The sequence below is a fragment of the Hoplias malabaricus genome, chromosome 7 (assembly GCF_029633855.1).
Source record: "Hoplias malabaricus isolate fHopMal1 chromosome 7, fHopMal1.hap1, whole genome shotgun sequence".
Lineage (NCBI taxonomy): Eukaryota > Metazoa > Chordata > Actinopteri > Characiformes > Erythrinidae > Hoplias > Hoplias malabaricus.
In genome coordinates this window covers 25,642,872-25,669,254 of record NC_089806.1, presented here as the reverse complement: position 1 = coordinate 25,669,254, position 26,383 = coordinate 25,642,872, and the positions used below count along the sequence as shown (strand labels likewise).

General features: G+C 39.0%; 1 protein-coding gene across 1 annotated transcript in view; it reads right to left on the bottom strand.

Annotated features, from left to right (window-relative positions):
• The window catches only part of pde4dip (phosphodiesterase 4D interacting protein), a 97,476-nt gene that overhangs the window by 57,189 nt on the left and 13,904 nt on the right, over nt 1-26,383 (bottom strand). Inside the window, exons 3-4 of the mRNA XM_066676468.1 lie at nt 25,657-25,724; nt 1,456-1,569 (exon numbers count right to left, since the gene is read on the bottom strand). Of these exons, the coding sequence (XP_066532565.1) occupies nt 1,456-1,569; nt 25,657-25,724 (182 nt within the window). The remainder of the gene's footprint in view (nt 1-1,455; nt 1,570-25,656; nt 25,725-26,383) is intronic.

Sequence of the window (26,383 nt, the reverse complement as noted above, 5' to 3'; positions counted from 1 at the left end):
AACAGGCGCTGAAACTGTTCATTCTGAACAGGGCTGTTAAGACAGGGAAGAACAGTGCTGTGCTGTTTGATCTTTGAGGTATTTTGACTAAAGCATGTCACAGATAGATAGATCTTTCATTCAGACCGCAGAGAACCATTTTGACTAGTGTAAAATATTGAAGCTCTGGTAGAGCAAACATAGATTTTGTAGACAAAGATTCAACATACTAAGCAGCAACTGCAGCGCCTGAACATCTTTGGGCCTGGCCAGTACTTGGACGGGAGCATGGTGGGGTCCACAGGGGGCACTGTTGCTGTGCTCTGTGTGGATCCCAACTCTTAGTGACTGGGGCACGGTACTGAACAAATGGGGTAGTCCTTTGGACGAAATGGCTGCCTTCACATAATCCAATTGGATGCTGCACATCAGAGTGCAAATTATTCAGAGTGAACTGAGGTGTCAACTTTTTCTCCAGGGCATAAAAGGTAACCAGTGCAGTGTAGGTTCCTTCTTCAACTGAAGTCTTACAATACTTATAGTAAACTGCACCGTCCATGTGCAGTTGTTTGTTTTGTTTACAGTGAAAAACAACTGGACTCTTTTAAAAGATCACTGGACATAGATCACTAAAGACTGAGGCTGTTTCTATAGCCACTGGTGGCAGCTTATTTGACACTGCTAGAAACTGCAGCTGAATGTATGGGCTATTTTTAAACTCTTAGCATGAGCAACTGCAGAAATTCTTTCACATATCGCTCACAAGGGCCTTCAGCAAGATTAAAGAAAAGAGTACTTTACTTCCAGTGCATTCCATTATTAGACATACTTTTCATGGCCAATGGTATGTAGACACCTGCTCGTCTAAATTTTTGTCATTTCCAAGAACATTAGTGATATCAGTTACTAATATTGGACTGGTAGCTCTGGATTACAAAATTCACCTCAGCTCATCCTTATTCTCCTGAACGATGTTCCATCACTTCAGAGAACACAGATCCACACTCCCCTACAGCTTAATAAAAATACGCTTTCTAATCCTCTACTTGTACAGTATACAAACTGTTTTTTTCCACAGCTGAACACCTGGGCCCACAACTGGTGCACCTTCTTGTAGCTAAATCCATGTTTGCATGCTAGTAAAATACTGTACCTCCTAATAAAATTCAATCATGCTTCATGCTAATACAGAGAACTGAAAATAATTACATTTTTGTCTTAAGCAAAAGGCACCACTAAACTATATTAAGACACACACCAGCTGTAAATTACAAGTTGCTTTAGCCTTTTAAATACTGAAAGCCAAAGATGACCTGCATTAAGCTCTGCATTTGTTGAACAATAGTTGCTCCAACCCACAGATGCACTTGTGAACTACATTAATCCCTATAACTTATGAACATTACCATTATAGACGTTAAAAGCCTCTAGCCTCCCTTTCCATCCCAGCTTCCTTGATGTCTGTGGTCAGCTCACCTTCCTGTGGACATCCTCGCTGGTGCTGTCCTCAAATTTCTGCTGGATCCTCTCCTCCAAGAAGTAGATGCGCAGCTTGAGGCTGAAGTTTTCCTTCTTCAGGTCATTGAGGTGCTGCGAAATGGTGCGATACATGTTAGACATGACCCTTTCCCTTCACAGTGGGGTTCTGGGACCCCTCATCCCTAAAAAAGTTTACACACTCTTGCACACAACAAAACAAACAGTACTACTTAATACTAAACTACACTAAGACACAGTCAAATTAATAAACAGCAAAAATAAAAGCATGCAGTTGTAGGTTGTCCAACTGTTGTGATATCAACAACAACCCAACTGAGTAAATAGCAAATGACACATTGGGATCCTCTTGGACAGAGAGGCTGGGGGGCACGTGTGTGTGAGGAGGGGGTTTGGTGTATGTTGTTGGGGGTGGAGTGTCTGTGGTTCTATTTTTTAACACAAGAATCTCTGCCAAGCAAAACCACTGCAGGTTCACAGGCACAACTGGTGTTAGCTGATACGGCTCCTACACCCACTGCAGAGGGACAGCTCAGTCAATTAAAAATCACACAATTTATTGATACACAAGACTACTGGCTGGGGGCTGGCACTCTTTCTGTCTCTCTGTACAGCTATCAACCCTCAACAGCTGCATGTCCACTAGGATTCTCACTATTCATCTAGGGCCTCAAAGAAGTAGTTTGTTTTAGAATAACTCTAAAAAGCTACCGTAACATAAGACTGCAGCCTCTTTCCGTTCCTCAGTCCTTCACAGGGCAACACACATTCACACCTATGGACACATCTGAGTAGCCTATCCACCTACCAACGTGTGTTTTTGGACTGTGGGAGGAAACTGGAGCACCTGAAGGAAACCCACACAGGCACAAGGAGAACAAAAAGAATCGAAGTGGAGCTTGACCCCAAGAGCCAGGACCCTGGAGCTGTGTGACATTACCTGTTGTGCCACCATGCCGCCTGAATGGAAATTCACTCAGACAAACTCAATTTATCAATTTAGGTCTGCTGGCTTTTTGGGTATGAAATGCGCATATGTGTTTAGCCGCTACTGAGAAACTGTAGACGCAAGGGGAGGGTTTGTGTATTGAAATATACTGTCTGTACAAGTAAATGCACACTTCAGATGAGGAACATCCAATAAAACAAGGCGTTATTAAATTTTAAGGCTACTAGAATTGAACTGTATGTTCCATTTCATGTTGAATTGGGGTTCATGGGGATAATTATTTGTTAATCGGCCTTTAAAGTCTCAGTTAACCACTAAAATATTATGATTTTTTTCCACGCTTCCTTTGTAAATACTCTCAGACCATAAGAGGGCAGTATAGTTCTACGGTTGATAGGAAACGGGCCCCTGCTGGACAGGAGTGCGGTGTTATTTTTGGGAATCGGCTTATTTCAGCTGTCAGTGTGGAATTCTGAGCCGGGATTGCTCCCTCACACGAGCGATGGCATATACAGTCACTAACACATTTATCAACTCTGACAAAGCAAAGACTCATTACGCCCTAAACGCATAAACTACTTGCATATACACAAACAATAATATGAAACCTCTCCTTGTTCAATGTGCTAAAACAATGACTTGGAAAACAACAGCAAAATAGCTTCTCAAATTCTCATATTATGAGCTTGCAAGAATTGGTTTAAACAAGACTCATTCTGGGAATGGAAATGGGAATGTTCTATGTTCTACTTTATAAAAAAAAACTGTATCTTTTATAATAAGAGAAATTATTTTCCTATAAGCAGTGAAACTGACAGACATTGTTATGTTATAAATAGAGTAGAGTTAATAAGTGTGTTTGGTTTTGCGTGTATATACTGTATTTGTTGGTGATGATTATGACGACTGTGTGTTTGTGTGTTTGATCCAGATATATGTTTCACGGTGTGTAGGATCAAAAAGCTATTTACACACTCACATTGTGGTTCTTGTCTTCCTGAAGGGGACAAAATATCACGTCCCCATAAGGTACTTCATTGTGTTTTATGGTGAGTAGGTGTAATGTTTAGTGTATGTTTAGGTTTAAGTGTAATTATATATCCATGTTTTGGATTATTTTATGTCCCCATGAAATTAAAGTGCATCGTAAATCCATGCATTGTACCCATTTTTATGTCCCATGAAGTCATGGAGATTATGAATATATTTTTGTACAATTTCATAAATATCTTTCGATAGAATCAATAGAATATTAATGAAAGTTTTTGTCTTAATACTTCCAGTGGACATCTACAATATAATATACAATTCATTCATTCATTCATTCATTTTCTATAACTGCTTCATCCTGTTCAGGATCATCGTTACTGACCACTTCTAAATGTAGGTTTAAGTTAATTAAGATTAAATACAATGTCATAACATCTTATCAAGTGGAATATGTTCAAATCATGTCAAGATATGATATATTGAAAAAATAGAGATACAACATTTCTTTCTTACAGCAGCAGCATAAGTATTTAGACGGCGTACGCGTGACCCCCATGTCCTGACATTGTATAAAAACAATCTGTGTGTTATGTGTTGTAATGTCGCTCTGGTCCCAGTCTCCCCAGCGAAGCACCTGAGAACACTGCTCTCAGTGCTGAAATGAATAAATGGCATTCTGTTCAGTGCAGGGGTTATTTTTCCAACCTGTTTCTGCTGCAGAGTGGGATCACTCATCTGTGTGTGTGTGTGTGTGTGTGACAGGGAGGAATCACTGGCTGTGGGAACTCTGAACTTTTCCATTCTGAGGGAAAATAGAGGTTTTGACTTGTTCGTCAGGAGGCACGTCGGTGTCTGCACTCTGTCTTTCCGTCGCTCTGTGAGACAGGCCTGACGTGAGGTGGCCACAAACAGCCGGCTTCTGTCTGAACCACTGACGGAGCCCACATACAGACAGCAAAACACACACACACACACACACACACACACACACACACACACACACACACAAACACATGCGCACACACACAAATGGACACAAGAGAACAACCCCTACTCTATACCTAGTGTTCCTTTAATGAATCCTTATTTATTAATGACTCTTAATCCCCTATCCACATGGATCCAGATGCATTTAAAAACTGAGATTTTTCCTCCCTTCATATTTGAAAATATCCCTCTCCCGATGAATATGGCAATGGCTGCATTATGATGCTGGGATGGCTACCCACCTCTATGGGTGTGTGTGTGTGTTCACTGGCCCTAGTACACGTGTTTTTTTTGTTTTTTTTTCGTGTGTGTGTGTGTGTGTGTGTGTGTGTGCACATTGTCATGGATGGATTTAGGTAACATCTGACCTCTAGTATATATTCCTACACTGTCATTTTGAAAAAAGAGGAAAAGCAAAATGCTCAAAACTTTGAGATCTTCAGGTTACAGTGTTTCTCACCTAAATGAGAAAAACTTAATGGCTCTGGTTATTCAAGCAATTTAAAAACTGACAGATTCTTGACCTCAGAATTAAAAACTGTACTGAACACGAAAATATTTCTTACACCCTTACCCCTTACTATGGAAATTCCGACTGAAAACAACTAAGGTGTGCATATTCATAGTTCCAAAAAAGCACGGACTAAAGCTCATTCTCATATTTCTCTGGGTTCAAAAATGAAACCGTATTTGTACTTCTCTGCTCAAATGTCTTCTGCCCTGTGTGAATACATCTACTCTGGCTTTCACAGGCCAAAAACAGCCAGCCTCATGCCAGCTATCATTTCAGCCTTTCGTGAGCACTTCTCCACTTTCACCCGTTTGCATTCGCTCTGCTCTGCTGTTATGTGGTCACGGTGCCTGGTGTTAATGACATTCATAATAGTCATAGTAAAAGACATAACGACAGGCAGACAGTAGCTGCTGTTTCATCTGGATGTGAGCTTGTTTTGACCAAATCTTTTTAAAATATTCTAATTATGGGGTGGCAATCATATGAACGCACGCTACACGCGAAAATCTAATGGCAAAAATGCAAGCAGTAGTTATTCAATTTCGCATAAATGACTCAAATGGGAGGTCACTGTTAGACAGCTTATTTAATGGTTTAATGTTTAATGAAAAAGGTCGGAGTGTGCTGACCTGATTATTTAAATGCAAACTATATCCAGAAGCAATAACATTTAAAGAAATGTTACAATGCAGTCTGGCATAAACCTTCTGTGTTTATGTCACTTTTCCAGTTTTGCATTTACGACAGTATAACGTGGTAATGTAAAATTACATACAGACAGGCTACTGTGACTCCATTTAACACTGGCATAAATGAAGCAGAAAATCAGCAGCTTGGATGTGACACACTCCGCTAACTGACCTCTGTCTAGAATCCACAGCTGTACACTCTTCATTGTAAAGACGCTTTTTCGCAGTAATACAGCACCGTTGTTTCTCGTTTGGGGTGATCTATTGTATTTCATGGTACTCAGACAGGATTTAGTGTGACCGAATTCACAGAGGCCCATACAGCACCACAATCCCCTCCCTACAGTCTCCCAACTGTGGTTGCCATGGTGACTGGCATAGGGGATGAGAGGGGAAGGAGGAAGACCGCCACACTGTCTGTATCTCCCTTTTTGATGGGATGTTATTCCATGCTGTGAACGACATAATGTCTCACCACAACTAAGGAGAACAAATAATGATCCTTCACCTGCAAATTCTTAAATTGTATAATTATTTTAAAAAATATAATTCTACGCAATTGTTTATCTTTCAGTATAAATACTTTAAAGAGCAGCTTTCAACTTACAAAGAAACATTAGGTAAGATTTGGCCATTTTGCTCCTCAGCTCCCTCTTGAGTTGCAGAGTGTATTTCACTTTTACAGTAAATCAAGAGGCAAAGACTGGGGGTGGTCCAAAAGTTTCATATTGCAGTTTCTGCAGTGCTGAGCCCAGAGCAACATAGACAGAGGCTCTGTTCTCACTATTACAGGTCAGCAAAGCATCACAATGATTTTAAAGCTGTAATGTTAGGGTAAAAATACTATCTAGAACTCCTTTAAATTGTCTATAATAACAACTGGAAAAAGTCTTTCAATGTCTTGACATAAAAGTGACACATAAAAGAGAATATGTTTTAAGATCTCAGAAGAGATGCACTGAATGTGCACTGCACAGGCAAAGGTTTTTGGAATGAATTGAAGCATTTTAATATGTGGTTTGTTCCTGCTCCACTTCAGTAACAGTTCTACTCTTATGGGAAGGCTTTAGACCAAATGTTGGAACATTTCTCTGAGGATTTAAGGGAATTCAGCCTGGAGAACATTAGCGAGGTCAAGTACTGACACTGGATGACTAGTTCTGAATAACAAACCCCACTTTAACTCATCCCAAAGGCATTGGATGGTGCTCCAGAGAATGCATGGCTGGGGATTTTATACACCTCCCTTTGCCCATGTTTGGCACTGAACATTGAATTTAGTCTTGCTCCAGAGAGTCCCATTGCATTTTATGCTTTTCTACGAAGATTATACAGGCTGTGTGTATTTTCCCCTCTTTTCTCCCTCATCTCCATTGTGTCTCTCCTTCTTCACTTTCCCTCCATAACACCCCTTTTTTCCTTCTCCCAGCTCCACCCCCCCACCTCCCCATTTCTCTTTCTTTTCAGTGGGTAAATTGTTACCAGATGTGGTGGCAGGGGATGGTGCCAGTTAGTGTACATAGTCATGTGTGTGTGTGTGTGTGTGTGTGTGTGTGTATGTGTGCGCGCACAAGGCTCAAAACTGGGCTCTCTGCCCCTTCACCAGCATCTTACTGAGACGAAGAGAAAGCTTTTCCAGAGAGCGTGCCAGCTGCAAAGCGGTGTAAACACACACAGACACACACACAAATCAACACCCTGCAGAAAAACAGGGTCTGACTCAGACACCCACACCCTGGTTCCCTGCAGTGATGACTGGCCGGGAGACAGGAGAAATGGTATATGTGTGTTTATGTGTTTATATATATATATATATATATATATATATATATATATGTGTGTGTGTGTGTGTGTGTGTGTGTGTGTGTATGTGTGTGTGTGTGTGTGTGTGGAGAAGACAAGGTCACACACCAGGGACTTTGGGGTGCCATTTGTTCTAACACTGTGCTGTTTAAAGACTAATGACACTAGGTGTGACTGTCTGTTTACGCCGAACGAGTCACCAGAATCTGGGGGTTTCAAACAAAAGTCCAGTAATTCTCTTCTAATACAGCATCTGCTCATCTACACCTGCTACACTCATCTCCCACCTTAGCTAAGGTACAGGGCAAAAGCCAGAGACCACCCTTATATTATTTCATTTTAGTGAATTAGTATAAGTTATTAATTTCTCTTGACATATTTTTAAAAATAAAATAATCCACTCGCTTTAATCAAGGGATTACAAGTGACAGAGACACATTGAGAAAAGAATTACTGACAAACAATGCAACACCTCATACACCACCAAAATATTGACTATTGAAACAGTTCTTAAAACAGTACTTCAAATTCTCATCACTCAGAGACAAGAGAAACCACAGATGCTTCTGTTCATCTCTCTGTGCGAAGACAGCTGGATACTGAAGTGTAGCTGTCAAGAGCACCAGAGCTCAGATCTCAACATCATTGAACTGAACCTAAATATGAACCAGGTAATTCTTCTTCTGAGACTAAGTTTTGGAAAAATCCCTACTCTATTGCTTTAAATACCCTGTTCATTAAGCTTAGATTTTGTGTGTGTGTGTGTGTGTGTGTGTGTGTGTGTACTTTGGGGCTTTGTGTTGTACTTAAGGTATTATTTACTGTTTGTACTCTGCATTGTGTATTAAAATGAGCATCAGTGTTACTAAGCCAAAAGCCTCATACAATGCAAGTACAGCTGAACGATAAGGCCAAAATTTATATCATGATATATTTCTTAATTTCAGTTGATACTATATCATTTCAATATCAATATTAACAATGTAAGCATGTAACTACAATGTAACTACAGAATAACTGCCATGAACAAACAAGAAACTTGACATCACTGTCAAACATAAACGTATTGGCTTTGTCAATATGAATTAATTAATTTTTAAACTAACTTTCAAGTGCAATGAATTGTTGGAAGCTGCCTGTAATGAACATCAAGTCAGTGACAGATTCCATAAATATGTGCATTTCCAAAATCATTGCATTGTTATTGAATTATTTATATTGTGATATATATTGATAGTGAATTATTGTCTAGCCGTACATTCAAGTGCACTTCACCAATGAAATGAATCTCATCCTGACAAAAAGCTTTGTCACTTTGAAGAGCATTTACATTTAGAACTGACACACAGAACATTACACCGCTATTTGTCTACTGCGTTTTTTCTATACTTTAAAAGGTCTGACAAATCCACATTCCAGCATTGGTGCAATTTAAGCATCCAAGGCCACTCTTTTCAGCAGTCCAATGATTTTTGCGAGTTGCAACCCTATCCAGAGCGCTGAATTCTTGGCTTGAGATCTGATGTTCCTGCCTGGGTTCCCCAGGCTTCACTGGGCCAGCAGACTGTGATATTTTACCCCCGGAAGAGTGTGTGTCTCTGGGTACGGTGTGTGACGGATGGCCCTCGTAGCAGAGCTCTGATCCACCCAGCACAATAATACTCCCTCTGAGAGATCAGGACTTGGCTTAGGCCTCTGCAGCTTCTGAATATAAGTTCTAACACAGCCACCACATTTAGAAAAAAAAATCCACGCATAGAAAAAGCACCTTACTGAAGCTTTTTGTAAGAATTTATTTCAGTTTTGCCTCGTTCATTTCCTTTATTACACTTCCTGTATATTTAACTAGCATAGCACATTCTGGGATGCTATGGACTGCAACAGACTTAAATTAATAGACTTCAAGAAAGTGGACTTCAACAAAACAATCCACTAGAGTTACGCTACGAGGGAAATACGTTGCCTTAATTTTATTTATTTTTGCACTTTTTCAATCTCATTAATGTTAGACCTTTTATTCATTAGCTAGTATAAATGTTTCAGGAACTATGACCTAATCTTTTAGCAAACATGAATGGAACATCTTTAAAATTTCTGAATACTCAGGCCACCGTATTTAACTCATACAAAGGAAAAACAATACAATTTACTGCAACAGCTTAATTAAAACATTCAAATATACAGAATCAACCATGTATGCTAACAGTGTAAGAGAGAGGCAAAACTGTACACATACTCTGTGCGATGCAATACCTTATGCCTATGTGACAAGTTAATACCCTCTACCACATCCAAACATTATCTTTCACACTATGATATTCAGAAGCACTAGAAACACTACACTTTGGGTTTTGATTACAGCTGATGTTTTATTGTACTTTAAAAATGCAGCAAGTTGTGAGGAATGCAGGGTAAAAATCCGCATACACTCTGGCAACAGAGAGTGTAGTCCTCAGTTTTTTAGCACACTGAAAACATTTAACTTTTTATTTGCTACTCAAAAGTGTCCTTATGTGTGAATGTGTGAGTGTGTGAAAGGTGTGTTCCCGCCTTGCGCCCAGTGATTCTGGGTAAGCTCCGGACACTGAACTGGATAAGCGGTTACGGACAATGAAAGCTTTTATACATGGTGGGTAACAATTCCATAATGCCATAAAAATATTTACTGTACTTTTTAAAATTACTTTCTACTATTTCGTTATTTTCTTGTCTATGCCTGTTGTGTTCAATTTGGCAAACTTGTGAATGCGGAGGGCTGATCGTATTTATATGAAATAGTTCTGCATTTAAGAGAACTGAGAATTAAAAATGGCCCTTAGAATGGACACATTGGCAGTTCATTGTTTACTTCATACTCTTGAATGAAACAAGTGGAGAAATTCTGTCCAGAGAGCATAATCTAAACAACATTAGTGTTTCTAAGTAGTACTTGAATTCGATGTGAAGTGACTGAGTCTTGATGTGCAGAAGGTCAAACAACTTTGAAATCACAACAGACAAAAATAAGAAGTGTAGATTTAAACTTGTTGATACAGAACGCAATTAATTTTATAACTTTCTATCTAATTAATTAATTCTTACTGAATAACTCCATTTATGTAGTAAAAGAAAAGGAGCTGACCTCTTTTAATGCTAACATTAGGATTATTCGTTCAAAAAATTATATTTTTGTTATTCACTGAGGAGAGATTTGCCCTTACCTTAAACTCTAGACAAATTATTTTGTTATTTATCTTAAGATTTAGCTGCTATAAATTATCCAGTAATATGATTAAGCCGATATGTGAGTTATTTATGAGCATGAAGGCCCACATATGGACTCACTGCTGTCTTTAAGAGGTTAATGTTTCACCTTGAACCCATTTTTCACTTGTTCATAAATCTCTACCTCTGTCACTAAGAGTACCCCGTTCCCAGTTTATCTGCTATCTCTCATTTTCATCTTTCTTTTTTCTCTATAAGCTTCATCACTCTCCATCTTCATAATCTGTTTCTTTGACTCATACATCAGGACAAGCCATCATGCATCATCTCAGATACGACTTCCTCACTAAAGCTTCTGTAACACCTCGTACACAATGTGCACATCTGTTTTCAGTGGTGAGAGAGGAGGACAGTGCTATTATATGTTTTTAAATGGATCAACTGCTCAGTCCCTTCCATAAAACCCTTGGGAGAACCCTTGGTTCTTTCATAACATTGTTGTCTGGCTCTTCACCAGATTTTTCCAATACATTTAAAGCTATAAATTTGGCAGTGTGTTAGTGTCCATGTATAAAAACATCATCTCACAAGGCTGATTTGGAAATACTTACAGTGTGATCTAATCAAAATGATACATATACTCATTTGTGGTTTGCCTTGATCTATGATGTGAGATCAACAATATATAAACGGTAATTTATTAAATACTTAAGCACATTAAAACTGAATCATAAAATGAACAAGCCAACAATGAAACAACCTGGAAGCATTATGTTTTATCTGTAGGCACTACAATACAGGCTGATTCATCCCAATATATATATAGGTGGCACAGTGGTGCAGCAGGTAGTGTCACAGTCACACAGCTCCAGGGACCTTGTGGATGTGGGTTCAAGTCCCGCTCTGGGTGACTGTCTGTGAGGAGTTTAGGGTGTTCTCCCTGTGTCTCTCCCATGTTCTCCTCCGGGTGCTCCGGTTTCCTCCCACGGTCCAAAAACACACGTTGGTAGGTGGATTGGCGACTCAAAAGTGTCCAGTGAATGTGTGAGTGTGTGAGTGTGTGTTGCCCTGTGAAGGACCGGTGCCCCCTTCAGGGTGTATTCCTGCCTTGCGCCCAGTGATTCCGGACCAGTAGGCTCTGGACCCACCTCGACCCTGAACTGGATAAGCGGTTACAGACAATGAATGAATGATGGTATATTGCTTGTGAAGCCACACTGCAGAATAGAGCAATATTTCTTAAAACTGCTTAAATCACAATAGTAATTTTCTTTTTTGATACCAATTGTAACATTAAAACCTAAAATGAGTGTATTTTAACAAAGGCCCCTTACTCTAGATGACTATTTTAAAGCAGGTTATGCTCAAATAACTCAAACACTCTGTTACCCCACAGAAAGAAATACACAGTGAAACTCAACACATCATTTGATGTGAGCGTGTCTTATTTCAGGAGAGATTTGTAACAGGAATGGATCAGGTTCGCTCTGACCGAGGTTATTCAGCTGATGTCGGGCTGATAACTTTACACAGTATTCTCTGTGATGAACTGGTACCTTGTCTAGGGTGTGTTCCTGCCTTGCACCCAATAATTCTAGGTAGGCTTCAGATCAACAGTGACCCTGAAAATATGGATGGATGGACGGATAAATGAATGAATAAAAATGAGTATCATGTTTGTGCCTGCATCAGGTTCAGTTCTCAGGTGGGTCCAGGGTCCAGAATCATAGAAAACACTCTGGACAGGATGCCAGTCCATTACAGGTGCATGGCCAGTCCATCTACTAACATGTGTTTTTGGACTGTGGAATGAAACTGGCTCGCCCAAATAAAAAAAAAAAGAAAACAAAAAACAAAAAACACACAGACACAGGGAGAACACACCACCCTCCTCACAGACAGAGACCCCGGGTGGGGCTCGGACACACAACCCTAGGACCCTGGTGCTGTGTGATAGCAGCGCTACATGTTGTGCCACCATGCCGCCTTGAATCAATTTTATACAATAATGTACTTTACAGCACCATCTGGTACATGCATGCATTGCAATGAATGATGAAAGTAGAAGTGACTTTCCATAGATCTTTCCATAGATCTGACTGAGTCTTGGGCACAGGGTATTAAAGGGAAAAAATAAAATGGAGAGAGAGTCATGCCAAGGTGTTACTCCACTGGCAAAATGTATAAGGCTCAGCTTTTCATTCCATTGCTGCCCGTTTTCCATCTCTATCTCTCTCTCTCTCTCTTACTCTCACGCCCTCTTTCATTCTTTCTTTATGTCTCTCTCACTCTTTCTCTGTCTCTCTCATCCTCTGGAATGCATTCAGAGGTGCAATTTCTGAGTGTCTGCCAGGCAGGAAGTGACTTCAGTATCTCTGCTGGGAACAGAGGAACGGAAAAACGAGGACAGAGGTGTTTGTGTGTATGTGTGTGTCACTGGGAGACATCATGTGTTCCAGTAAACCCAGCTGCTGTGTGATGGAGCTGAATTAGTGAATGGAGACCAGAGTGAGAGAGAAGTGGAGCTCCCAGTGCAAAGCAGAGCACATCCTCCATCACCAAAAAAATCATGATTAAAGGCTTTGACTCAGAGCTTCTTTCTCACCCAATAAATCTGTCTGTTACACATCAGTGACAAAGAGAGAGAGAGAGAGAGAGAGAGAGAGAGAGAGAGAGACAAAGAGAGAGAGAGAGAGAGAGAGAGAGAGAGCGCGAGAGAGCGAGAGACCACACCACCCACAGAACAGGCCACAGAACAGGCCACAAGCATCTGAAAACCTGAAAACGGTAGGTCAAAGGTCAAGTCTGAGGTAAGAAACAGTCCACAGACTTGTTAAATCCAGAGGTCTTCAAATCCAGATCTTGTAACCAGGCTGGGATTTAACAATGGCCAGTTGGTATCTCACTGTACCTGGCCAGTCACAGCTATAAGGTCATTTTAAAAATCCCGGCCTGGAACCTTGATCCAAGACCCAGATTTGAAGATCTCTGAAATGTAATAAAAATGTTTAACCCTTAGATGTTGCATTTATCACTAGCATTATATACACAGTGTAAATTATTTTTAATTTTTTGCACATTGAAACCAAGGGGGAAATATCAGATAAAATTTCAGATTTTAATCTCAGAGCTGATACAATATTTAGCTTACAAGTAGAGGAACAAAACTGCATTATTATCATTATTGTCATGTACAGCATCATACAAATAATTTGTCTGCATGACACGCCCAAACTAAACCCCAACTAATTAATAAAAAAAAAAGCCACCAACCATCCCATCAGTCTCAGACCAGCTCCAGATATTGTCAGATTATATATGAACACTGAGTCATGTTTCTGTAACTGAGTGGAAAACTTTTGTGAGTCTCGTGATAGGAGCGTCTGTTAAATGCTGTAAATGTAAATGAAAACTAAACTCTGGTTCAATCTCAAACAAGAAAATATATGCAGAAGATTCCGCACTGAAAATGTCTCGACTTCCGGAAACCCACATAAATAACATCATAATGTGTGCGTCACCGTTTGCCCTGGTGTGTACTGAGAGTGTTCAGCAAAGCATTTTCCCAGATCTAACCATAAACAGACCAACAGGACCTCCGCTGCTCAGCCATTTCATGTTACAAGCAGAGTTCTGTTTAGTGGAGGCCAGCCGGCGTATTGGTTTCTCGGGCACACATCAAAGACCTGGAGCTGCCTCTAATTCAGCATGTTTATGGTGGGTCTAAATTATGGGATCAAATTCGCCCAGCACCAAAAACCACTGCCAACTGCCACAAACTTCTCCAAACCAGGGCTTTTGTCCTTCACAGAAATGTAACCGTATCTCTCGGAAAACCTGAAATCTTCTCTCTCTCTCTCTCTGTTTCTCTGCCTCTCTCGCTCTCTCCGTGTGTCTCTCTCCACTGGCACTATGGACAGGGTGGTTTCAATACAAAAAGTGGACAAAGACAGGACTTTCTCTTTAAAGTACAGTGGAAATGCCCATGGCAGAACACATTCAGAAATAAAACCCAATGTTGAACACCCGGTTCGTGTCTACCCGCTGACCTGCAGTAACTTGGACAAGAGCATGGACCACATAGGCCTGACCACTGGTCTTAGGTTTCCTTGGTTAGAATGGTAATAAAGGGACTGCAATGCTAATGCCCGAGGCTGTCAGTCAGCAGTGTGCTGGAGTGGTCAGTGCTGTCCAACACAGCGCTGCAAAATCACCGTAATTCATGAAAGGTGACCAGAAGGAGGCGCTAGTGTAGTGAAGAGTCAGGCTGGGGCTGCGAGTTGAGGTTTCCCTTCACAGTCAAGAAAAAAATACTCTGAGGTTTTACACAGTGGAAGTTAGTTAACACTAACACTGAACATGTGCTTACTGTAATTTGAACTAAGATTGCTGTTATTTACACTTCAGAATAGGTTACTAAACAAGGCCCAGCATGGACTGAACTGGGCAGACGTTAAACTATTTTACTGGATTTGAATGTGTCTATGCTTATAAAAATTACTATAAAAATAATGCTAATAAATATAAACAGAAACATACACCGCAACTTAACCTAATGTAATATAAGGTTAATGTAATATAACAAATACTTTTTCACAATTCACAATTAATTCATTTCAAGCGAACACATTTTGCTGTGATTTGAGAAACCTACTGACACAGGTTTGTTCACAGTGGATGGATGAGACTTTGTTTTAGGATAGCTCTGAAGAAACATTTTGAGCCTAAATTTTTAGAATCATTTCATTGTAGAGGTCAAATAGTCCCCAAACGCTTTTTATAAATTTGGCAAATTGTAGCACCCTCACAATTCCATATAAAACCTCAGAAGGCACATATAAACGGGTGGTTTGGGATAATAAATAAAATATCTAGGCCTGTGTTGTGGATATGAAAACCCTTATTTCCTATCGACAACAATATGTGTAATTCCCCCTTAAAGAAAGAGAAATTTGTTGAGAAATTCATATCCCTGAATATTTGATTATTTGGGAACCTTATAAAATGGTTAAGCTAAAGTTCCGAAAACAAAAAAAAATGTTATTCTTATTAACATTCTTGCATCAACACTTACTGCTCTTTTGTAGTAAATGCTAAATTTCTTTCGACATCAATAAAGTATCTATCTATCTATATTTTATACATACTGATGCATAAAACGTAGCTATACTATACTATTTCAACAGCATTGTATTCTAAGATCCATGACACAAATGACACGAACACATCTTGTTCTGAATAAGCCTCAGTAGAGTATGTTAAGCTGTTACCACTCCTTCTTTCTTTATGTCCTGTGCTTATAGATTTATTATTCTCTGAGTAGATGACTTAATCCAAAGATGATTTTTTTTAAAAGCATTTTATGACGGCATATAACTACAGTCAAGCACTGACACAAACAGAGTAATAGAACTGTTATTGGACTGCAATTAAACAAACAAATTGGATCTACATTGTCGACACTATCTATTATAACAATTGTCTATAATTACTTAATGATAGCTTCTTCATTTCTAGCTCTTATTTGGTCTAACTAATATGTAGTACTAGTAATTATTACAATAAATGTCATTAATTAGCCATTTATCCTTATTTATATTTGTAGATTTATTTTTTGATGTACCTTAACTTATTTCTATCAATAATTCATAATTAATTATGATTCTTGTCTGTCTCTTGTTATTTTTGATAATTGTCAAAAATATTTAGAATAATAAAACCCCAACAATGTGTCTTTTTACATTAGTACATTAGAGCCTGGTTCTAGATTTTAGATAAAAAATCTCAACAAAACAAAATAATCAAAAATGATACAACAAAAGTGTTGGGATACCAGCATGGGATACTAATCGTCTGAGGGTAGATGTGACATGAGGAAAGAATTTTACTTTGTGCTACACCACAGCATCCATAATCAATTTGAAAGTGTACCAGATAACATTTTATACCTTATATCATTATTTTCTTGCCGGAAAACAACAAAAAAGAGTGTTTTGATTAGATTTATAGCGAGCCAGCAGCGTGCCTTGCTTCAGTCTGGAGCTTTGAGTTTTTGGGAAAGTCTCAAGCTGAAATCTGATTATCCAGCCGCGGGCTTTTCCTGATTGGCCGAGCGCTCGGCTATGGTTTAATAAAATATCAACACGAAGGAGGCGAGTGCTCTGGCGCTGCTCCGGCAGGGCTCTGGCAGGGGGGGACGGCCATCGCTTTGCTTAATCTTAGCCTTTCCTGACAAATGAAATAAGCGCTCGCCTGGTTCCTATTAGTGGCGCATTAGCGATAATTGCAGTGGTATTTACAAACATTGTTCAGCAGTCCTCGTGGCCCACTGTTTGAGCACAGGCCTGACGGTACCTGCCATAACACATAATACCAGGCCTTCTTACCCCCACTCTAGACTCCTATACCATGAGCCAGGCTTGAGCAATTTAACGAGGGGTTTTGATGGTTCAATTCTTGTGTTTCATATGCAGCCGGAGCACTTTCACAGCAGTGCCGGGCAACTCCAGTGTGGTCGTTAAAAGTAGATGTGAGGTACATTTTCAAAATCCGATTACTGCCTCGTCTGAAAAAGGCAGAAAAAAAAGACCTGAAGACCGGTGTCAACGAAGGCAAAACTGGGCCGACATCTCCAAATATGATCTCACGCTCTCTAAACATCCCACAGGACCAAAAAGTCCCCCGTCAAATCAGTATTATTACCTACTGGCCAACTGCTGTGCTACAGCGAGGTTAGAGTTAGGATGTCAGAATACAAAGAATCAAAACATAGGAAAAAAGCAGAACACCTTGTAACAAAGAAAAAAGAATAGAATAACCCTTGGCAGCCCATTAAATGGCTAGCTGGACTAGGCTAAAACCATAAAAGCATTTTAGTCTGTCATTTTAATACTTTAGCTGACAGCAGCTGCTAACAAAATGGCAAACTAAACATTTCACGTAATGAGAGGTCATTTGAAATGTTAAATTAGCATTAAATGACTAGCACAATGTAAACTAAAAGAGAAAACCCTTCAGGAGTCATGCAGGCTCATGTGTTTTCCATTTTTGTAATCTTAAAACAGCTGACAGTTTAGTGAAGATACCTCAAACAGATTAGAAACACACACCGGCAAAGCATACACCCCACTAATGAGTGAACACACAGTTATCAGCCTGGCTCTAGGCTAGCCTTTGTCGTCTTTAAATAACCCTAAACTTTAATCGATTACAGGAACAACAGCTAAATTTTACTGTTTCTTTGCTAAGAATAAGTAACAGAGTTAAAGAAACAGGGATGCTTATTAAAAACCATACTGACTGAGTAAATACATAAACTATGCCTAATAATTATTCTTATGAATGACACAATAACATTAAGAGTATTCTAACCTTTTAATGATTTGCTTTCAGCCTTATGTATTAAGGAAGTTTCAAGAATGAAATTTTTAAAAAATGAGCAAGATTTTACACAAAGATGTGTTAATTTATTTAAAATGTATGTCTGCATTTATTTCGTGAGTACATTTTAAGGTAAAGTGTGGTTATAGTGGGCTGGGCCCATCAATATTCAGTTTTTCAGAAACTGTAAAGTAAAGTTTTGTTTATGTTATTTATCTGAAACCACACATAGGCAGATGTGAAGTAGTTTAGCTGTTTTTAAAAGGTTTTTTCTTCACTTTAAATATACACTGTGAGAAAATATGTCACTGTGGTATCTTTTGCTGTCTCTGTGGTAGTATCCTCAAGGGTACGTATTTGTACCTTTAATTATGGAAAATAATTATAATTTATTCTATTAGAATTATAATTAAAACTTACAAATATTCACCTCTCCTTTTGGAGAAGAGAATGTAACATCTTTAAGGAACACAACTGGACTTTAACACCACTGTTTGTATCTTTAGTGACCAATAATGTACCTCTACCGTACCTTTTTTTCCGAGAGTGTACAGAGAGGGACACAAATGGCACCCTGTCAACTATTCGTTTATAGCTACGTGAAATGAAAAGCCATGATCTGCACAGATGTCTCGGATGCAGGTGATTTCCACCTTCACAAAGACAAAGCATTACTTCACATTTTTTACAGTGAAGTTTACTTAATGTGCCAAAGGCCAAACAGCTCATCAGCAGACGATTTATGAGCCGTGAAGATCAAAAACTGAAATCAGCTGTTACAGCAACATAGTATCCAGTTACCTGCTCTTTTTTCTGTCCGTCTTCTGCATGATCATAACCATTATCTTTTCATACACATAAACTGTATTGCGTTCTGCGAGTCATTTTCTCTAATGATTCTTCTTCGTGCTATGAAACTAACATTATACTAACACCTATTGGCCTGGTTGAATCAGAGATTCTGTACTAGCCATATTTAAAAAATGGCTGACCCCATGTGGGGGGCCCAGTCTATTGTATACTATTCGGGGACTACAAATCAAACTGAATATTAATTTGCGGATTTGCACATTACAGAAAAATAAAAATGATCCAACAGATAATCAGTCACACTCATAAATATTGCTTGTGATGTAGAAATGAGTGATTGCTTCTTTATGGCTAGAAAAAAATATTTAAGAGGAATTGTCATGAAGAGAAATAGTAAAAACTTAATTCAATAAGACATTAAGGCTAATGTTTTGGAGCATGTGTATGTTGTGAGAGTCAGTAGGGTCAGCTGTGTGTCAGCGCCTAGCTCTAAGGCCCAGCCTGCAGCGTCTACAACTGAGTCACCACGCTAATGGATGAAAGCTGGCATGCGAGAGAGACAGGTTATATTTAATTAAGAGCAGTTTTGCTCCATGATTTAGGGGCATTTTCAATTGGAGAAAAGACCAGGCCGATCTCGCCGTCACTCAGGAATTTGACCGCTGTTCATTCATCATCTGAGGTCTCGTTAAATCTGCAAATTTGAAATGTTTCTTCGTTATTATCCCACCATTGCTGTGCAATTTGGCCGGCGAGCGGTAAGATTTACAGAGTGGAGTTTGGTTTGTAGGCTCTTTGACCTCGGTAAATGTCTCTGCTTTACTGTACTGTAATTGCAGCATTAGGCTGGCCACTGAGTGCCGAAGCAATTCATAAAAATCCAGCTTTTTTCCTTCCTTTGGAGCATTTTTGTTTATAATTGTTCCCATACGACCTGAGGGAATAGTATACAATGTTGAAATACACAGAGGGAACAACTTAATAATTCAAACACACACGCATGCATACACACAACTGGAATGAAACAGATCTAAAATGGTATAAAATATATAAAAAACGCAGCCGAATAAAAAAAGATAACCTAAGATTAGCTCCCTCACACAAACTCATATAATCACATCATTTAAGACATGTGAGCCAAAATCTGATCATAAATCAACTTTCTTTATTCTGAAAGAGAGTCTAAAGCAATAGCGATCAGAAGTGATTCTAACTTGATTGTGAATTTCTGGGACAGCTTCCATCACAGCACACAAACTTCTTATTAAGACGCTGTTGTGTTCTTCAGCAAAGACTACAGGCTCGAGCCATTGGATTATATGGTTTGTTATTTATTAGCACAGAGGACAATACAAAAGTAAATCCTGTAACTAATTGTCCTGTCCAGACCTGTTTACCCAAATAGCATGATCAATTTGAAGTCTTATTTGTGCTCTGTTGAGCTCATAGATCATGCACCAAAGGAAATTAAAAAAAAAAGCAAAAAAAAAATCCACATATGGAAATTATTGGCTTGATATACTGCATGCAGTGGAGGCTCTCAAGGCCTAATGATGTCTATAAAAAAACCGTTATTTTAATCTCATGAAGCCAAATTGACCTAATATGTACTAATATGTCAGATTAACTATTAACATAATTAGGAAGTCACTGGGGAATCACATTTTGATTTACAATGGATAGGACCAATTATTTGTGAAGAAGTGTAACTTCAAGACTGAAACTGAAGCAAGGCAAAATATATCATAATTATCTAAAGAAATGTATTCATCTCTGATTTGTCAGATACATATTTATAACAGCTATTTACAATATGCTAAATGGCCAATAAAAATGCTCCAAAATAACTTTGGAATAGCATGCATAAACTTTAGCTTACTTAAAAGTTAAAAAAGGTTTGCCTTCTGTTTCAAGGTTACCAGGAGACAATAGTGACAATATGCTAATATGTCTGTTATAAGCTTCAAATAAAATATGGAATTTGTTTTATAAGCTAAAAAGTGTCTGTCTATAATAGCACAAAAATGATTAGCTTAGCTAAGAGAGTTTTTCCTTTGTTTATGTTCTAGTTTTGATGTTTACGTCCCAATCTGAAATCCTAGCTCTGGCAGTGATGGTTCATCATTAACTGTAAGGCATACTGTAATAGCAACATCCAGCAATGCAATCACAAAGCAAACAGTGATTGGCTCGCAGCTAACTGAACCTCACTCAGGACTGTTCTTTGCTGCACAGTGGTGGAAGGAAGGACGTAGGGAATGTAAACCCAGGAAAATCGTCAACAGTTAAAAGAAACACTCTGCGGTGCATCTCTCCCATAGAGAGCCATGGGCCAGATTAGCTCCGAACACTACATTATCATTATCAACCATGACTGTCTCCATAATTTACTCAGTATGGTGGCTCTGACCCTTTGATGAAGGCCACAGATTTACAGAGGGGCTCTGGCTTCAATTAAGCAGTCTGGTCCCACTCTCTCCTCCTGTCTGCATGACAGAAGAAAGAGAAAGAAGTGGAAGAAAGGGACTGAAATAAGGGGTAACCTGACCAGTAATAGATCTTAAGGCCCAGAGTGTTTGTCCACCAATAGGAGGCGCAACTCCCCCTCAACAAATAGCTGGCTTAGTTTCTCAAGCTCCCTCTGTGACTCTCCTGTTCTCCACAATATTGGAAATGAAGGCAATTTAGACCAACTGTATCAGGTATCACACTCATGTCAGAGAATAATAACCCGGCAATCCCAGCGAATTTGAGGGAGGCGGAAGAAAGAGAAAGAGAGGAAAAAGGAAAAAGAAAAAAAAAGCCTGGGGGGCACTGAAGGATTTCCATATGTATAATATGGAGAGAGGTTCCACAGACAGGGCCACATGTTAGCCGTTACGCTCTCCGCTCTCTGGACTGGGCTTGCTGCGAGCGGGAGGTTAGGATATCCTCACACAAGGCACTGAGGACTGTCCCGACAGCTCGGCACCACATTGTCGCTCAACCATGGCCTGCTCAGAAACAAATGCTGCACAAATCCACTACATGCCAGTTGTCTTGCTACTTACAAGAAGGTCTATCAATAAAAAAACTAGCAAATACTGCATGCTTTAGCATTAATCTTCCAAACAGATTAAGTTTATTAAACAGCATTTTACAAGGATGCACACATTCATCTTTAGCATGAGCTCTCGGGTAAATAGGACATCATGTGACACAGTGAATCTTTACTGTCACTTCAAAAATCATATAAAAGAAAATTCGTTTTTGAAAATTAATAATTCAACTGTAAAAACAAAGAGAATGTTCTACTTTGGCTTTAGCACAAAATGCAATTTATTTATTTTATCTTCCTCAAAATACTTCAAAGTAAGGCTGGGCAATGTTCGAAAATTAATCAAAATCAACAGTCAAAACTTCAACATAATCATGCCTATATCAATTAAATATGTTATTAATTTTATTCTGTTCTATTTTTTGTTGGTGTTCTTGTTAATATGCCACACTGTGTGTTTACGTACTGTCCCCTTCAAACCAGGCTTTCATAAAGCATTTTCAAACCACTTGTAACAACATAAATAATATATTTTTTTAACCTGTTACCTAATTCCATAATTAATGATTGTTGGAATTAATAACAGCATACTAAGCCTCATTTTAAGTAATTTTGTGGCCATTGTGTGACACACACCCTGCATTAGAGGGGGAAAAATATAAGGCTGACTGCTGCAAGGCACATGCTGCACTTGATGCGGAAAATTGTGACCTATTTTCTATGCAGAGAACAAACAAAATGAAAAAGTGGGACAGAAAGAGAGGCTGAAAGCGAATTGAGAAGCCGCAGTGAGATTCAGTCATGAGGAATTCTGTGTTTCTGTCACTAGCCGAAAGCCTCCACTGATTTGGGCGGCTGTGAGCTGAAAAGGCGAGCAGTGATGCGGTCCTGACAGAGCCTGTCAGAAATCCTTCTTTTCTGCCAAACCTTCGTAATAAGGGCAAAATAACAGATTAGCGACTGTAATTTGTCCTGAGGTTTTAATAGTCCAAATTATATGCAAACCTTCTCTTTATATCAATTTAAGTGTTTCTGTGGTCAGTTCGAAAAGTGCTTTCATAGGCCGCCATATGCTTTCAATTTTTCAAACCTAGCAATAAGTGCTATTTGAGAAAGTGTATTTTGACTTTTGCCTCTTTTTTTCAGCCTACCTCCAAATCACACACCACAGAGTTGTTTGACAGTTACAAATGGTATTTTGGCAAGTTCGTGTTTCGTTGAGCTAGCAGGGGAAAGATTGCCTCTTTAAACTGACAGATCTGTAGAGCACAGGCCTCAGACTCAATGTGTCACACTAGTTCAACCTAAATCAAAATTCCACTCTATCATGCAGCATGACCCAATCACTGGTGCCCGTTTCAGGCATGTTACATACACACAGAAACACACACCATTTGTGAAATGAGAATCTGACCAGTGCTTGTATGTCAACAATGAAGATAAATCCAGAGCCTGGAATTTAAAGATAAACTAAACATCTTTCTTTGGAGTGATGCCTTTGAACATCCACTTTTAGATCCTTAAAGAACCTTTCAGCAGATAGGCTGTTTATCTAAATAATGTAAAGTCTTTGCTCACCTTAAAAGGAGAGTGTTCACAAAATTTTTGAGGGGTTTAGAGTTCTGTAAAGTGTTCTGGGCAATATTCAGGGTTTAAAAAATCTGTTGTAATTTAAACATTAAATTGCCAAAAAAAAAAGTATGTTTGTATGATGTCATAGAGGAGCCACTTTTCTAAATGAGAAGTTTGAAAAGAATTCTCAATGTGGGAAAGGTTCTATACAATGCTCTGAAAACTGTAAAGACACTCAAGCATTATTATTAATGTTGCAAAACATATCCATTACTTTTTTGAGTTAAACCATTTATTAATGTGGCTATGGAGTTCATAAATTCCAAAGGGATTTTGTGACCATTTTACAAGTTGAAATGAAGGCTTTTAATCAAAGGAATCACTTTTTATTACTATGTAAAATGTCTTTTTATCAAACCATTTTATAAGTTAATATAAAACACTGGTGTTAAATCTTTTCATGAAAGAAAAAAGCTATTCAAACGCAAACGTTTGCCTCAAAAAAGGTCTTTGCAAAATAGTCATTCTATGAAATTAATCCAAAAAAAACATTTTTGGTACTTATATTTTTAAGAGTTAGTCATGCATATGGAAATTCAAAAACCTCTGTCATGAAAATGGTCCATTTCATGAATACATTCAGACTAAAAGGGCATCTTTTGCTTGAATAATTCTATGCAATAGGATATAAATTCCCACAGTTGATGTCATGAAAGCTCTACAAAGAAAAGCGAATGGCACGCATACATACGCCTTTCTCCCTGAAAAGAAAAATTGCAGTCTTTCACCAAGGCCTCTGGTAATTGAAGGGAGCAACGCTGAAGTTATATCATAGCCATAATAGGTTGGCTGCGGTCCCAGAAAACATTGTGGATGCAGATTGGAGCCAGCCGCGTGTTCAGCGGATCAGACCTCTGCTGATCCCCCCTCTGTTCATGAGTCTGTTTTATGAGAGTCCCATACAACCCAGCTGCAAAGGCCTTAGCAAATCAGACACAGTTGGATGGCTGTATTTGTGCAGGTCCGACTTGCTGGGAAACTCGAGGGATTCCTGCGTGTTTCTCTGCGCTACGGTAAGTCTGAGTATGAGCAGAAGGGACAACACTTGAAAGAACTTGCCAGTGCTGATGTTTTTCACCAGAAGGTCTTTCTCTCTGCTGCGGAAGCAGCCTCTGACAAAACCGGGTCCTTCATTGAAATGTATTAACGTATTCAGTTTACGCCATTCCAATGTGGCTATCATTTCCTCACATCAACATCAATATAGTTTATGTGCATGGAAATGATGTACAAATTTGAGTCAAGTAAATTCAATGCATCCTTTTTTAGAATACATTCAGGTGTTGGAACATTCAGATGACATTGTTGAATGTTGATGTTAATAAGAGTGCACAACAGTGTTGCAAAATGACAAAGATTGGAAAACTGTCTGCCCATGCATGTGTAGAACATGTGCAAAATCAAAGAACAACACAACAAGAGGAGAGATACTGTTCTCAACAGACTTATAGAGATTTGGCCTGTCCATGCTTGCTGATAAAGCTTTACAGAACAATGGCAAAAGGCCATTTGCATTTAGCTTAGATTTTTCCCAATTTAAAGCGTGTTGTGCATCTCCATCATTTTAGTTTTACTACTCTGCCTAGATATGCTTAGCTACAACATAGTTGTATGTAGCTAAAAGCAAAGAACTGAAAACCAGTGTTATCTATTTCATTCATTGTCTGTAACCACATATCCAATTCAGGGGCGCGGTGGGTCAAGGTTTAGTTGCTTAATGTGAACTGCCTGCTTTAACAGGAAGGGTACATTTGACTGGCATCAAAACAATCAACCAAAGTTGTTTTTAAAACAGTGCCACATCAAAAACCAGATCCATGAGAAACCAAGCAGAACTCTCTCATTTACTCGCCACTAACTGCTTCAAAACAAACTCTGAAAGAACTTTTAAAGATGCCATGAACTTCAAATTGTTTTATATATTTTTTTCAGTCCAGGAACTTACCCTAGAAAAGCTTACTGCTGCCACTTTTTGCCGAGCAACTAATGGCTTGGAATACTTTGTTTCCGAACACAGTGCTGCACAAAAGTGCAAACACATGGTGATCCAAATATTCAAAGAGAAATTAACTTATATAATTCCGCTAGTGGCCATCTTCACATCAAATGAGTATCAGATGATCTGGGTATGTCTGTGGGCATGGAGTATCAAGCTGAGATTTGGAAAGCAGAGACAAGCACCTACCTGCTCAAACTCCCTTAAGCTGTGCGTTTGCAGCGGAGGGCCTTTCTCCGTTTCATCACTGGAGAAATCTGTAAAACCCATTAGCATACTGTTAAATACTTTTTTCTTGTAACCGTATGAGCCTATATGCTTGTTGGTTTGGGGTATAAGCACTTCAGTTTTATAGTTAATGACTGTGTAACGTTGTAAGACCTAGTGGAGTTAATGGTTTGTTTCATATGGGGCATAAAGGTCAGCTCCTCAGTGGAACACACATATACACACACTGCAGCCATATACACATATCCAGATCCCTCTTAAAATAGAACCAGGGGGTACAGCTGAATAGTGCCAAACCACTGCTGTTTAAAAAAAAAAAGCTACCAAGGAAAATTCCAGGAAAGGCCTCACAGGGCTACAATGATGTGTTTCTTTTTTTCCCCAAGCAGGAGGAGAGGAGAGGTCCCTGAGGGCATAATCACAGCAGTATTGGCAGAGCAGGGACTTCTTACAGTTCTTTAAAAAAATCCCTGCACGGGCCTCATTAGAGCTTATTAAGGGCCTTTTATTTAATACGTGCCAGTGATGTGTACTGGAAGTGCGCCTGGAGCCTGGTGCGTGGTGAGGAGACGTTGCACAACACCATTCCAGAAAACTGCCAAAGTCGAATATTAATGTGCGTTTTTGGTCGAACATTCATATAACTCATGTTTAGACAGCCATTAACGTCATGTTTTTATTAAGAAAA